Consider the following 17,002-nt stretch of genomic DNA (forward strand, 5'->3'; position numbering starts at 1 on the left):
TCGAATGGCTTTTGTCCATGAAGGAATGCCATCAACCAAGAGCGAACGAAAGGAGGATGATCGACCAAACGCTAACAAGGAAAAACGATTCTCAAAATCGTCAAATATTAGTGCAAGTTCGAATGCGAACGAAACGAAGCAAATGCAAAACAACAACTGCCCACTAGCGGATGGCACTCATAAAATATGGAACTGTCCAATATTTAAGAATCTGAATGTCACCGATCGCTATGCAGCAGTGAGAAAAGAACGTTTATGTTATGGATGTCTGGGGAAAGGGCATGCAATCAAAGATTGTAAAGTCCACCCGTGCGGTATAAATGGACGTACCAAAAAGCACAACAGACTGCTACACTCAGAAAACCAAATGGACGAGGGTAGTCACGCAGTTAATGTAAATGCAGCAACAATCAACCAGAGTAACCAAGTTACTAGTTTTCTTCAAATAGTTCCTGTATCGGTTCAGAGTGGTAGTAACAGGTTGACTACCTACGCTTTCCTCGATAGTGGGTCAACAGTATCATTCATCGATCAAAGTGTCAAGGATCAACTACAAGCCAAAGGCACGGACGTTACCTTGAACATAGTTGGCATACATGGGACGCAAGATTTGAGGACAGAAAAGGTTCCTATCACAATAAAGGGACTAAATTCAAAGGTGCATTCAGTTGAAGCGTTTGAACACCCATCAATCTCGTTGGGAAACACAATATACGATTACAGGGAACTGAAGAACAACTTCAGACACCTGAATGTTCTAACTAACAGAAGATTCAAACTGATGGAAGTAGGCATCATACTTGGACAAGATGCCTACGAAATTCAACGTCCATTAGACTATAAGATTGGAACACGAAGTGAGCCTTTCGCCGTCTTAGCAGAATTAGGATGGGTAGTCAGTGGTCCCATGACAGGTAAGAAAAGTCAAAATGTTTGTCATTTCGCCTTCACAGAAGATGTGAAAGTGGCAGAAAATATCCAATCATGGTGGGACAGAGAAACCTATGCTACCAAAATAAATGTTGTAAGTCAATCAAAGAAAGAGCAGCAAGCTCAGAAATCTCTAGAGAGCACGACAAAGTTTACAGGCGAGCGGTACAAAGTGGGCATGCTCTGGAGTGAACCAGAACCCAATATCCCAAACAACTACGGCTCAGCCCTTGGTCAGCTCTACTCACTGGAACGAAGATTCCAACGAGACCCAAATTTAAAAGAATTGTATCAGCAGTCAATTGATACAGATGTTGAAAAAGGATTTGCTAAGACCCACGGTAAATCGGAAGTCAAAAGCACTTTCGGAAAGGAATGGTATTTGCCACACCATCCAGTACTAAACCCCAACAAACCGGGTAAAGTTCGCCGTGTTTGCAACGCTGCAGCAAAATACAAGGATGTATGTCTAAATGACAAGTTGTTAGCCGGACCCGATTTACTACACGGATTGATCGGAACAATATTCAGATTTCGAGAAGGACCAATTGCCCTAACCGCAGATATTGAATCAATGTTTTTGCAAGTGCAAGTTCCAGAACGGGATAAAAGCTGCTTGAGATTTTTGTGGCGACCAACAATGAACGAACCTGTGCAAATATACGAGTATCAACGTCATATTTTTTGGAGCAAAGAGTTCACCAACATGTGCCAACTACGCTCTGAAGCAAGTAGCCATCGATAACGAGGACGAGATCCCAATTGCAGCAAAAACAATCCAAAACAATTTCTACATGGACGATTTCATCAAGTCAGTCGAAACACCTGAGGAAGCAATCAAGGTTTTCAAACGACTGCAATCTGTTCTCTCAAAACATGGATTTGAACAGAAGAAGTGGATCACCAACAGCGACGTGGTAACCAACGCAATCCCAGAGGACTTAAGATCAATCAGCAAAACAAAGCAGGTTGAAGTAGAGCCCAGCCAGGAAGGGTCATCAGTGCTTGGGCTTCAGTGGACGATTACCGATGATAGTCTACAGGTTTGTAGAGGTACAAGCAAAGAAGTTGAGACCCTAATCACCCAAAAGAAGATCTTATTTCTAGTTTCTTCGGTGTTTGATCCTCTTGGACTGTTTGCACCATTCAGTGTCCATATGAGACGACTCCTGAAGAGCATCTGGACCAAAAATGGACAACAATGGGACAACTCAGTAGAACCTAACGAAGTAGAAGAGTTTCTGAAGTGGAAGGCGCAGCTTCCAGAAGTAGCAGAAACCAGCATTGATAGAAGATACTTCAGCACAGCCATGGACAAATGGGAACTTCATGTGTTTGCCGACGCATCTGAAGATACAATGTGCGCAGTGGCATACCTATGTTCAAAGCCCAAAGAATACTCAGCAGACTTAGCATTTGTAATCGGAAAGTGCAGAGTCGCACCGATGCGACACTTTTCCATACCACGCTTAGAACTACAAGCAGCAGTGATGGCGGTGATACTTAAAGAACAGATAGTGAAGGAACACGAATCGAAGATTCAGAGTTGCAACTTCCGGACAGACTCCACTACTGTTTTGCAATGGATTCACAGCTCCCACCGTAAGCAACAGGTGTTTGTTGCAAACAGAGTAGCTGAGATTTTGGATACAACTAATTTTTCACAGTGGAATCATGTGAGTGGTATTAACAATCCAGCTGACATCGGGACACGAGCGATCAATGTTGACAAACTTAAGAGAAGCGAATGGCTCACTGGGCCGGCCTGGTTGAGGCAACGAGAGAACGAATGGCCTGAACAGTTGAATTTAACATTTGCTTCAGATGAACAAAACGACGAAATTGTCTTCTCAGCAAAGGTTGAAGAGAAGAAGCCAATGATTCAATGGGAACGATTCAGCAATTACAATCGACTAGTATATACAATGGCATACATAGAGCGTGTATTCAAAAAACACAAACTGGCAACAAAAACACTAAGTGTTCAAGAAAGAGAGGATGCACAAGCAAGCATATTCAGACTACTGCAGCAAGAACAGTTTACTGAAGAGATGAAATCTCTCAAGGCTGAAAGGGAAATTCCAAAAAACAGCAAAATCCTCCAGTTTTCAACATTCATTGACGAGCAAGGACTTATTTGTGCTCAAGGCAGAATAGGTAAAAGTCATCTGAACTTCGAAACCAAGCATCCAATACTGTTACATTGGAAGCACCATGTAGTTGAATTATTCTTGCAAAATGAACATAAGAATAATCACCACGAAGAAACTGAACATGTCAGAAACATAGTCCATTAAAATATCTGGATCCTAGGCATACGAAATGCTTTGAGATCAATCAAAAACAAATGCATTAGATGTCGAAAGGGAAAAGCCCAAACAAAGGCACCAGTAATGGCAAATCTACCTGAAGAACGATTAGTGGCATCAACAGTGTTCTCGAATGTGGGCGTAGAATATTTTGTACCAATCACAGTAAAGATTGGTCGAAGAAACGAAAAGCGTTGGTGTTGTCTATTCACATGCCATACTGTACGTGCGGTACAGAGATTGCACCAAAACTAGACACTGATTGTTGTCTGAACGCAATTATGCGATTCATTGCACGAAGAGGCCAACCGGTCAAAATGATTAGCGATAACGGGACAAACTTCGTTGGAGCTGAAAAAGAACTGGCAGAGTATATAGCAGCATGGAACGAGGTGCGAATTGAAGAACATCTGATTCAACAAGGTATCAGATGGAAGTTCAACCCACCTGCATCACCACACTTTAGAGGAGTGTGGGAAAGACTGGTTAGGAGTTGCAAGAAGGCAATGTACGCAGTGCTGGGCAATCGATCAGTCACGGAGGACGTTCTGTCAACCACGATGTGTCTTGTTGAACAAACGCTGAATGCTAGACCGCTGACACAAGTCAGTTCTGATGCTACCGATTTAGAAGCTATTACTCCAAACCATTTCCTACTTGGCAACAAGAACCTTTGTTTACCGTATCTATCATATGCAGAGCAATTTGTTGATCATAGAAAGCTCTTCCGACAAACACAAGCTTACGCAGACCTCATCTGGGACAGATTCCGTAAAGAATACTTGCCAACGTTGAATAGTCGAAAGAAATGGCAGACCACAACGGACAGAAGTCTTCAGCAGGGTGATCTTGTGTGGTTAGTGGAAGACAGTGACAAACGTGGATATTACAACTTGGGTCGAATAACCGAAACCTTTGAAGGTTCCGACGGAGTGATTCCATCAGCGAAAATCCGAACGAAAGATGGATACTACAAGAGGCCAGTAGTGGAGCTCGCTCCAGTACTACCAACTGAAGGTGATGTTTTCACGAAGGAAAACAGGGCCGGCGATGTTGGAGCTGAGCTCGCTAAGCTTGCGTAGGCGGGAAAATAGAAACAAAACACTTTCTGTTGTCCTAGTCATTTAATAGTTATAGTTATAGTTCTAGTTCTAGTTACAGTTTGTCACGTGAGAAAAAAGGAGAAAAAAGGGGAAATAACAAAAAGTAACACACAGAACGCAACGTAGCAGCCGCAGAAAACGGCTTAAAGTATAACTCAGCAAAATATTGCAAAGCAAATTGTCTTGAGCAGTAAATAAGGTGTTACTGTGTCTTGAACTAGAAATATTTCTGAGCAGTAAATTGTTACTGTGTCTTGTATTCAAAATATTATTCTTGAGCAGTAAATTCTGTTACTGTGTCTTGTATCTACGAATTATTGGAGCTGAAATTCAACTGTTACAACCCCAACTTCTGGCATTCTCAACTTGTTAGTACAAAAAGCAAAAGCCAACTTAAGTTTATATTTAAATATTTTTGCACAAACAGATATTAGACATATATCTTTGTCTTCGATTTGTTTTTTCTATCGGATTGATCTGGTATACATAAAGAGATCCCGTATTGTGTGATCTCTAGCAATCCAGTTCAAATTGATAGTTGAAAAAACTAAGATTAGCCAATAGTTACGAACTGAATTTGTAATGCAACGGTGAGTACAGCAGAACGGATATACAGTTACAAAAGCGAACTGCATAAACGAAGTATCCGGACAGATTTTGTAACCACTCAGAACGAACGGGGCGGTGTAAAACTTTCTTTGTGAAACACAAGGAGAGCAGCCGTTACAGTACCTTTATGCTAGTACACAACACACATCTTTTTCCTATTCGACGCGGAAATTGTGTAGGAGAATAATAAAATTAGCTATAGGGATCCGCAACTGAGCGCTACAAATATGTAATGAAATCTTATCTACTTGATCTTTGTCAGAAAAAGAAAAAATGACGTTGCGAAGATTTTCTTTGCAATTCCCTTTTTGTCGATATTTTGAACAATTTGCAACAAAATGTTTGGTATCCCTTTCTTTATAATTTGCATTGACTACAGGAATTACTATTTTTCTTTGAAAATCTCAAACAACATGAAAGAGATTTTTGTCGATAGCGAAATGACGCCATCATTGAGAATTCTTCCCACTTGATAAAGGTGAAAAATCATTATTTTGAGAACTTTGGCTGACATCAATAAGACAGCAACAGCCAAGACAAGGGTAGTACTGTTCATAGTATTTGTATAAACCGTATGATACATAAAGTCTAGTAACTGATATCAAAGCTATTGACTTTTTTGGATCAGATAACCGTAACGAAACATTTTCGACATGTCCAAAATGATCCGGGCATTATTGTCAGCATTAAATTGCGCTTTATAAGAGAATGGGATGAAGATTAACAGAATTAAATAGCAGTTCAGTTTGAACATAATTCGTTTCAAACTGATGTATTTTTTTGAGATTAGATTTTTCAGCAAATCATAACTGATCGCTGCGAAATTTGTTTGACATTTTGTTATTCAATAGCGAAGAAAAATGAATAAAAAATGACAGCTGTCAGACTCCAAATTTTTACTAACGAATTGTTAAAATCACAACGCAACTGGTTTATTTCACAAACATTCACAAACGTTTCAGAAACCGCCAGTCCATGGAGAAAACTTTTTTCTATGGCAAAAATTTGAAATCACGTCTTTTAGAACAAAAAATTGGTGGTTATCGTATTAGAGATGTTAAGGCAAAAAACTGACAATTTGGGCACGTTCTACGTCCCCATCCCAGTATATTAGTTAGATTCATTTTCGTTAGAAGAAGTGAACCACTTAACCACACTAGCAACTAATTCACAATATTAAACACCACAAAAAATTCAAAACAGTTTCCAGAATCTTAACTTCAAGATAATAATTTTTTTATAGAGCTGAGCAGTAGACTAATGAAAAAGAGAATCAAAATGACTCTAGCAGAACACACAGACTTATCGGCCATTTTAGTTACTTCTCAACTGATTGACAGTTTTCACAAGTAATTTGAATCCAAAAAATAATAAGAATAAAAAGGGCCTAAACCATTGGTATAGAAGATATTAGCGAAACACAAATTTTATTGCCCGAAAACATGTTATCTTTCATAAACAGCGCAATGGACCGCGGGTAAAGACTTTCATAGCCTGCCAAACTAAATTATTGTCGAAAACGCACAATGCAAATTAATTTTGAATTAGGTTCATAACGCACAGCACCCCTTCTATAGCAAACATTGATGGCCCAAAACATGCGATAAATACAAGTTTGAAGACTCAGAAGTGTTTAGGTTTTTTGTTGCGTATTGCGTGAACAAAATAGTTCTTATGATGTCTACAATTGTGAGCAATGCATCAATCGCTGCTGAATAATTATCTATCACCACTTCCGAAAAAAAGTTAGAAAGTTTCTGTGGTAATTCCGATTACAATTGGTAACTGATGACAATTGTTTCGATGAAATTAATTGATAACTGAGATACTGGTAGTTTGTAAGTTTCTTGTCCATTTGGTGGGGGATAAAATATGAAGTATTACGCGGAAAAAGCTTTCCGTTGCCTATTCTGGGCATAACCAGCTTCGTTTTTTTTGTTTCGCACATGTTCATATTCATTTCGAATAGGTCTTTTGTTGCAGAAAACAAAATGACCCACATTTAACATCAGGTTTGAGGTCTATAACCGATTGTCAAACACAAACACAGCCGTGTCTTGAATAGACAACTAACACTAACAAACACGTTGAAATTTCAGTCCACAGAGTCTGGGAATACAATCTACGGTCTGGATAGTCTAATCAAGACTCCAGCCAGAGTCTGAAGGTCTGATCAGGGCACAGTATACGGTTTGGATAGTCTGATCAGGACCCAGCTCATAGCAGTTTTTATCAGGACGCCTCCCAGAGTTTGAATAGACTGATCATAGTTTTCTGGGGTCTGAAAAGTTTTGGGGTCTGAATAATTTTGTGGTATGACTTGGATAGTCTAAATAGAGCCCTTTTCAGAGTCACTGTCTGATCGGAAACTTTTCCGGAGTTTAGAAAGTCTGCCACAACCGAAAAAAAAATTCATTTGCTCGCAAACAAAAAAAAGATAATTAACCACTGAGAGACTCTTATGAAGAACACTTCTCCGTTTTATTTGAGAATCTTCTAAGACTACGCTTAACACTAAGGGTTGGTATTTGTTTTTGAACTCAAAATTTTTCTTTGTTTGGAACTAATAGTTTTCACAGAAAAACCCAAAACCGATATGCATAAAATGACCTCTACTTTTCCAAAAATATTACTTTATACCAATGACTACTGCTACTTGAAAAGTTAGTGTCAGTTGCGGTACCCCTTTGTGTGCGACTCAAGTCAGTCTGGTACTCTCAGTGCTCGACTCAAGTTGGTCTGACACCCCAGTACACAACTCAAGCCGGTCTTGCACCCCTAGAGCGGGAATCGAGTCTGTCTGATCAGAACTGATTTTGGTCGGGATGATCTGATCAGAGCCAGCTTGGATCGCGCACCTCATCCTGGAAGTGGCTAAGATGTTAGATTGGCGTTCTGAAGGTCCGGTGTTCTTGTAGTGTCTTAGGTGTTGCAAAATCTGATTAATGCCGCTTAGTCAAATGTATAATTGCTATTCCATTATTAATACACAATAATGGAATGAAATTTCACTCTTGTGAAGCAAAAATCATTTAAACGTTGTTTCCATAAAAAAATAGTTATGAGAAAGCAGCCTTTCTTCAAGTTTTTGGAATAAATTTGAACTCGTCAATATAGATTCTGTTTATGGATATTTCCATTTATCACAGAAAGATATAGGCTTAGTTCATATTTCTATCTGAGTAAGACCAAGGGATTCCATTGGGCCTGATAGTTGCACAAGTTGAGGTTCCAGACAAAGCTGACCTCTGATCGGACCTTGAGATCAGCTCTAGCTGAACTGTCGAAAAAGATTAGGAAATTCCGATCATACTCTTCGGTTTCCGTGTGTTTGAATTTTTTGCGCGCCAGCATGTTTTCGAAACCTGTCACCTGCAGGACTTCTATAGGACAGAAGCAAACGGATGTGACTTCTTTGTCAAATCGAAATACAACGTAAACCGTGTTGAGAAGTTTTGTTTTTCACTTGTAAAAATTCTTCGGTTTTTAATCGTTTTCATTAGACAAAAATTATCAAAGCCCGTACGTGGTAATCGTCGTTTTGTTAGTTATTTGTCGTTATTTTTGTAGGAAATGATCGTCAAATAACGACGAAAAAACGTGATCCTCGCTGGATCAAAAAAGACGATTTCTTTTGAAAAAAAAACAAAGTAAGAACGACAAAAATAAACGAAAAAACGATCAAAAATCCACCTTTTCATTTGAAAAAAATGACGCAAGAAACGACAAAGAAACGATGCTGAAACGATCATTTCTTTTACTTAAAAGACGACTTAAGCGACGGAAACTAATGAAAACGAAGAAAGCGACGACAAAACGACGAAAACGACGACAAAACGAAGACCACGTTTTCTAACAAAATGTTGTCCTTTTTTCGTTGTCCTCAACACGGGAAATTGCACTTATTATACTAAACAGTTGCAATAAAAAAAAACGATCAATACAACCATAATTTAAATTATTCTAAAATTTGCTCAGAGAAATTCTCAAAAAGTAAACGCAACCCCAAAAATTGACACCCAGAGGACAATATGTTACCACACCAGAGATCCATTCAATCTTTTTTATTCAACTCCTATTGCAATTACAACAGTTGCAGAGCGTACGGTAAAATAACACGTGAAAGTCCAAATAAAACAACGTAATCAGGTTTGTCATTAGACTGCAAGAACATCACACTATTTATCACCACTCTTAATATATAAACAGAGGCGATTAAAGAGTGAGATAAACTTGTACTCTAATCAAGATAACAGTGTGATAAACTTAGGGAAGTTATGCATCGGCCGCTATTGCTACATAATTGATTGAAAAAGATTACTACCGCTATTGACTACGTGTAACAGAGCCTACGTTATAAACAGCGACGTTAGAAAGCTCCGAAACTTTACTGGATTTAAAAAGAGCTCAAAGCAAAAAATTGCCTTGAATTACCCTAAATTGTTAATTGATTACCAGGAAAAGTACATGGTTGGGTTAAATGGTCTCGTATTCGGTTGTGATAATTTCATATCAAATCCCACAAGCCGCTGAGGCTTGGCCGTAACCCACGATAATTTCAGGATTCTTTTTAATTCGCTTTCAGTTTCTTTTACTAGAGTGTGTTTAAATTTCATTTCTCAAATTTTTGGTTATGAGTAGTTGTGAATTTAATTGGCTGCTCAATTTGGATCTTTTCTGTTCACCCCCAAGTAAAAAAAGTTATACAAAAACAATGGATTGTTTTTATCGATGAATTGAGCCAACAGTTTAAACAATTCAAAATCGTTGTTTTGCTGTACTTGCACTAGAATGTTTGAATGGACCACGTTTTTTCTTCCGAATAGGATCTCTAAATGAACTCGCACATATAGCTTTCGATCATATCCCGCTTTGTTCTGTACAATTTCTTGTTTTCTTAGTTTAGTTTCTCTCAACAAACAGTCGACCGAGTTCGTGTGCACCTCCGGTGTTTAGATTTTTGAAATTTTTGGAATTATTAACGTCCTCATGAAAGTAACTTCGGTGGCCATCGAAGTCTTTATAGGCGGCCCAACAGCTGGTATAGATCATCGTGTTCGGCTTCACAAGTTTTTCTAGGCATGTCAGAAGAATTTTGGAAAAACGATCTGGGACAGAACACAAGAAGAGGTCTTTAGCTTTTCGACATATGCCGCCAAAACCCATTGCTGAGGAAGCATTCTGCACTTATTTGCTTTTCGTTTGGAGAATAAACTTTTGTCAATCTCGACGATGCAGTCATCGCCCGCAATTTTGTTCACTGACTCTTTTTCTGCGTACCAAGTATATATTTCTCGCATATAGTTGGAGTAATCTACAACCGCGCAATGTCCCATCGAAAAATCATTTTTGCAGTAAATATTTGTCGCATCGTCACATCACCAAGAGTAAATAGAAAGTAGAAGTTTTTCAAGATTCAATTGCGATCCCTCGAGCCAAGTTCCATTCCTAAGCGATATTTCGTAACTACAGCTTCTATATCTGCATAGCTAACAGTCTCGTCTTCCATTTTTTTGTCGAACGACAATGTCATCTTGTGTCCTTGAGGAAATAAACGAACTTGAGGAATAACTCCATATTCTCTATAGAAACAATTAGTATCCCATTTGGTTTTGCAAGTATCGACCACTTTCTTAAAATTCATTTTGGGCCAAGAGTGATTTATTACTCTCAGCAATTATCTACTTAATTAGGACGCTTGCTCAGAGAAAATAGATTACGTTCGCGCGTCTGTGCGGATAGAGATGAGAATCATTATAGGCCATATAAGGGGGCAAAAACCAAAAAAAACGGACTGGCAATATAAGGGGCAAACCTTTTACAAGTCAACCTCGAAGATGTCATAATACCTGGCTTGGCCTCCGAGTTTGATAACTTCTCGATTGAGATAACAGGCGTGTCGTAATATTCTTTCACACTCTGCCGAACTAGGTCAATAATTTAACACGTTTGCTCTGAGCAAGTTGTAGCAAGTCAGGTACTGGAGCTGTAAGCTTCTGAATTTAAGCCTTCAGATATCATTTTTGCTTCTCTGTAGTGTTTAGGGTTCATTCATAATTTGTATACTAAAACAGGACACAAAATATTGTAAATCGGCACACTATACGTTTAGAGTTTAAGAGTCTCCTTAATTCAGCACGCTTCTTAAAAGTTAACACAAATAACTCATTTTATTGTGCAGTCAAAAGATCGAAGGAAAATTTCTGGTTAGACATTGGTTCCTTCTACACAATAACAGACAAGAAATTTGTGTGTTTCAAGGAACTCCAACTGGATAATATCTGGCTTCTTGGCATTTAAACTTTTGTCAATTTAGAGCTCAGAGTGTAATGATCATTCGCGAGCATTAGTGGATATTGTGCTCCACTTCTAGTGTTCCACTGTTAAGACCACAATACATCTTTTCGCCAATTTGGGTCAAGTAACGGATCATTCCAGTTGTTCTTGCGATATCAGCACTTGCCGATTGGTCTCGCAATTCCTCTCCTTACTAGGTTCCTGATGTTGAGCTGGTGTTGATCTGACGGTGTGTTATTAATGCGACGCACGCTTTATGGACCTTGTTCAGAGAGGACGAGCAAAAATGCTTTGAGAGATCAGTAAGATTGAAAAATGAAGTTCTCTAATAAGTTAGTCACTGAAAATAGGCAAACTAGATCTCTTGTGTTTTTAATTAATTGAAACGAGGTAGAGAGTGAAAGTACAACTCGTCCAGTCAAGGATATTGTATGATAACCTGAAGGAAAAGAATGGGTGCGTACTGGCGGAAGCCTGTATTCGTTAAATCACCTGTTAACAAATCAACGCCGCAACTTGAGGACAATGTCCTAGCGGCTTGGAACAAACTCTCACTTCCTTCCCTCAATCGAAAAAACGTTGGCCAGTTCGGCGCAGTTAAGATGATACAGCACTGGCTAGCATCACAAAACTGATGACCACTGCAGATTTCTCACCTGTGCTCTTAAAGAGGGTCTGATCAGTGGTTTATTTGGTCAGATATCTCAACCTGGGTGTCAATAAACGACGCGGATCGCTGCAGAAATCTTGTTCTTTATAATTTGAAAGCAATCAATAAGATATCCCCACGCCTCATAATGAGCCAAATAATTTAAAATCGAATCTCTAGTTGACGGAACTGATAAATATACATTTCACAGGTCCAGCAGATGGCAGACTGCTTCCCAGACAACGTATTCCTAGCAACCAAACCGGTTGATGTCAAACACGGATTCCATAGCGTGCTGTTGGGGGAATTCTCCTGCATGTCTGATCTGGTGGGCATTAGCAAAAAGTGGAAGTACTACATAAACCTCACCGGGGAAGAATTCCCACTCGTCACTAACCTGGAGCTGGTCTCATTTTTGAGGAGATTGCATGGAATTAACCTCATTGATGGTAAGTGTTTGACAATTTTGACAACTACGTTATTCGAATCTCTTGTCTCTTTTGACCACAAATAAGATATGCGACCCTCTGAAAGATTCGTAACGTCGTAATTCATTTTAATATGAAACGTGTGCACTCGCACAATAAATTGGGGGGGGGGGGGGGGGTGGGGTTAACAGATTGAAGAAGGCGGTACACAAGCTGAGCCGTGGGACCGAAGCCGTTCATTTATACCAAAATCAATAAGCATTTTGTTTTTGCACTCAAGCTCAAATCGAGAAATTATTCGATCTCTCCAAAATATGAATCAAGTGAATCTCACAAAATTAATCCTTGTTAGAAAGTCCTGAGATGGTAAATTTGACACAAAGCAGAAAAGCTTAATATTAACTTTAAACAATTGCCATGCTTTACTTTTGTTCTTCCTGTAAAAAAATTTACAAGAAGACTTCTTCTTTTGTTTTTTGCAAAAACGACACGGCAAAAATACAAAAATTCAGAAGCCGGTCAAATTTAAACGATTTGCTTTTAATCAAAGACAGCCAGGGAATCATAATTTTAAATCAAGACTTAAAATTCTATTTTTGTATTGAGAAACTTCGTCAACCATACGTATACAATTACCATAATCCTAACAATAAAAATGGGAACCGTGTTTAGAGGCAACACTTAATATGGACTATTGACAAATATAGTAAAACTAGCAGAGAGCTATCTGTCGGTTGTAACACATGTCTAAGACTATTACTTCTACCTTTTGATTCCAATCAAATTCATGGCAGATAAAGGTACACGCATGCATTGTCTCATAGCTATGTTTGGTATATTTTATGGCTTTATCATAAAGAGAATTGTGGATTAGTTAGACTACAAGCAGTAAAAAGTGCACAAGGATAATACATTGCAGTCTCATGAAGTTGCAGTCTCATGAAGTTAGCTCTGAATTTCTGTTTATGAACTTGCTGAAGAACATTGCAGAATGAAAATCGGCAGAAATTTTCCATTAAAGAACCATTTACTTACTCTCGAACGCAGTTGATGAAAATATTCTAGTCGTCGTGTTTGTTTTCATTCTAAAATACTTTTTGTTATTCGAATTTTTTATTAAAATTTTCACGCTTGAACTTCTTTTGCGTGATCGAAGTTGCTCTCATATGACATGTAATCCAATGACTTAATTCGCGGTAGTGTACTACTAAAAAAATCTAATGAAAAGGGTGTCAATATTGTTTTTTAACAAAAAAATAATGGTAAACACTTATATTACTCTTTGAGGCCCTTATTGAATGTATTCAAAATATCACCCCACCCTATCTTTAAAGAAAACGATTATTACACATTTTAGTGTAAGCAAAGAGACCTAAATGCATAATTACAAATAGATACAAAAACCGCTTAAATCAAAGCTTAAGCCATTATAGAAAATCAACACTGAGATCGAGCACTTTAAATTTCAAGACAGTTTGAACTTAGAAGATGGTAAAAAATTTAACAAGAAAGATTGTCAAATTAAGTTTGGAGAAGTGCACTCTAATATTTTTAGCTGGAGCAACAAAATGAAATTGACTGGCTGTTGAACAGCATGAAAAAACGTGACATAATAGCCCCGGAAGATACATAATCAAAGTAAGTGAAAGAATTATAAAAATCAACAATCCAGGTTCTTAAACGGTCAGAAGTTTTATGAAAGATACTTAAATATGTTACATAGTAGAATAGGAGAGCCCAAAAACCTTTCGAACAGCCTGCTGATTGTTTCCAAAACCACATAAGCATGATATTTAAGCGCCCTGACCTATCGGGCATCCAAAATCAATAATGAACCATAGCTTCTTTTTCGTCAAGAAATTTTTGGACTGCACAGTCTAACGATGCGTTCAACTGTGTTGGGCATGTGCATTCTGTTTGTTCGCATCAAAAAGTCACAAAAAATCGTTATTGTGTGCATATGTAGGTCTCATTGATGCTTTTTGTGTTCACGGCATCATACACGTACAATGAGCTGTGTATAAATTATCAAAAACGGTATACAAACCGTTTGAGACACGGAACAATTCAAATGAGCTGTGTTTTAGCCAGTATGCACAGAAAATGAGCAGCGATTAGATCATTTTTTGCAGCATAGCAAACAGCGTGTTTTTCTCGACTTGAAATAAATTTTTACACTTAAGATACACTGGTTATGTGCTTTTTACAATTGGAATACAATATTTCAGTACTGAAATGCTATGGCTGCAAACTCTATGCTGTCAAATCAATTGTCAAATCAACAATTTCAACCAAAATAATAGCCTTATCTATTTTTTGTGACTTGACCTTTTAAAGAAAGCTAATAACGCTTTTGAAAATATCAGAACCCACTATATCATTCGGTTGATAAATTTGCTTAGATGTAATGTGGCAACCAGTAACAGCCAACTGTTTAAGTTTTATAGTTCAACCTCCAATGGTTGAGTTAAATAGACAACTTTTTATAATTTTTTTAAAATGCAACAATTGAGGTTTTGGCAAAGTACCTGTTCTAAATCATTATCAGCACCCTGGAAAGAAAACAGTGAAAAACGCGGATAATTGCATTGAGTTTGCTGCTTTTCGTTACGATTATGATATGACACCAAAACCTTCACTTTTAATTGCTCTTGATCGAAGTTCATAGCAATGATTGTAAACGTGTTAGTCTTTTAATGCAAATTTTTTGCTTGGCCATTTTGCGTCTTCCTTCTAGAACATTCTCTGCCTTCTTAACTGACTTTTTGACGCTTTTGTTCTTCGTTTTTGAGTGAACTCTATTGCTCTCACTCCGAAGTAAAGCTTGCTGCTGATATGAAATGGGTTGCAGCATATTTAAATGTAGGGCCTGATAGCCAAGTGGGCAGTGCATCTAGGTACTGATCGGAGGACAATGGTTCGAACCCCGGCGGGGTCAAATGTTTTCCACCAGGCTGTCGTTCAAGAGCAATTCTTCCGACATTAGTCGTTTTTTCTATTATTGTTTTTTGTTATTGTAATTCGTCGGCTCTGATGTCAATGCCATGAACAGCTTAGGGAGAACAAAATCTATACTGTGAGGATTTTGCTGCTGATATTTTTGTCCTTGTTCACAATATAAATTGTTAGCAGAATTCAGCAGCATATGTTCATTATGCTTTCAAAATTTGAAAAATAAGCGGCCATAGAAATAAGATGAAAAATAAGCAGCCAAAGAAATCATCTTTTTCTAACTACTGTTGACAATCAAAGCAATTCTCTGTTGAACGCTTTTAACCAGAATTACATAGATTGTTCTTGGGAAATTGCTTTCATTTCAATGTGTCGCTTAGAAAAATTGAACCTTTGTTAATGCCTGGCTGATTAGTGACGTGTTCAATTTCAACCTGGCTTCACTTTTTTAAATGTGCCAAATGCACAAATACCTTATTACATGCACCATTACTTTACGATTTTACACATGTACACGTAAGAGGCAATTATTGAATGCGTATTTATTTTTTTAATACAGCGCTTTCATGAAACATTTGAATTATTTCTGGCTCTGTTTTTTTTAGATTCCAGATAGCTCAGATGGTTTTCAAGGCTCGAGATCACAAAATAAACCGTGGCAGTGTTGGAAATATTAACTTGAAAATGGACAGGACTGGTTTAAGTATCAGCAGAGTATTATTCAGCTATTAGATAACACTTTTCAGGTGCTCACACTTATGTCTTCAAAAATCGTCTACCAAAAGTGCTGCCAATGAATCTGAAGAAATACAAAGGCTCAACTCACTTCTTCCTAAACTACAAAGCTGTTCAGTTTGCACTTAATGCCAACATCTCTCATCAACTCAACGTATCCTTAGCACCATTCAGGCAACTGTTTCCATTTTCACTAGATTAAGGTCATTGGCAGGTATTTTTTTGGGGAAATCTATATGGGCATAAAATGAGGAAAAACTCTATAGTAAACACTGAGGCTCGGTAATGTGCGATTGCACATAAGATTCCGACCCTGCTCATCCATATTTTTGACTTAACCGTCTATCAAATGAAGAGATTACAATAAATATACACAAATAGATGTTTGCGTTTAAAAAATGTACCAAACCCAAACTACTGACTGAATTACAAAATTCCATGCCGCATTAGAGAGCGCCTTTCCTTCCATTAATAACAGTACGAGACAACAAAAACGACAAAAAAAAACAAAAAATATGTACTGCAAAAAATCAATGTATAATTTTAAATCGCATAATAACAAAGTCAAAATACCATGAGAAAAGACCGAAAATAAATAAACTCACTTTTCTGGAACTTCAAAACAGATGACTAGTCGACAAAAAAAGAAAAAGGAGGTGAAGTTGAATAATCCATCGGGTTATTTTAAGCAAATAATTTCAAAAGTCATAAAAACCATCATTAACTAAAATTTTTTAAGATATTTTTAAGTCATCAAGAAAACAATGGGTGAGGTGACACTAAGTGATAGGAAAAGACTGCAGAATAACTACAGATACAACAATAGAGAATAATAAAGAATAGTTTACAAACAATTTACAAAATCACAAAATTTTGAAGCCATTAAAATTATCAGCTATTTTCTTAATATGTATATTAATTCAATTATTATTTCTATCATTAGAGTTGAAACGTAAGTGAAAAATTGAATCTGTTCATTTTTGTCTCTTT

At 37.7% G+C, this 17,002-nt stretch overlaps 1 protein-coding gene across 1 annotated transcript in view; it reads left to right on the top strand.

Annotated features, from left to right (window-relative positions):
* The window catches only part of LOC142342715 (N-acetyllactosaminide beta-1,6-N-acetylglucosaminyl-transferase-like), a 31,985-nt gene that overhangs the window by 6,452 nt on the left and 8,531 nt on the right, over positions 1-17,002 (top strand). The window contains exons 2-3 of the mRNA XM_075394234.1: positions 12,109-12,346; positions 16,024-16,186. Coding sequence (XP_075250349.1) covers positions 12,109-12,346; positions 16,024-16,186 — 401 coding nt within the window. The remainder of the gene's footprint in view (positions 1-12,108; positions 12,347-16,023; positions 16,187-17,002) is intronic.

Source organism: Convolutriloba macropyga, chromosome 7, assembly GCF_964194025.1.
Source record: "Convolutriloba macropyga chromosome 7, txConMacr16.3, whole genome shotgun sequence".
Lineage (NCBI taxonomy): Eukaryota > Metazoa > Xenacoelomorpha > Acoela > Convolutidae > Convolutriloba > Convolutriloba macropyga.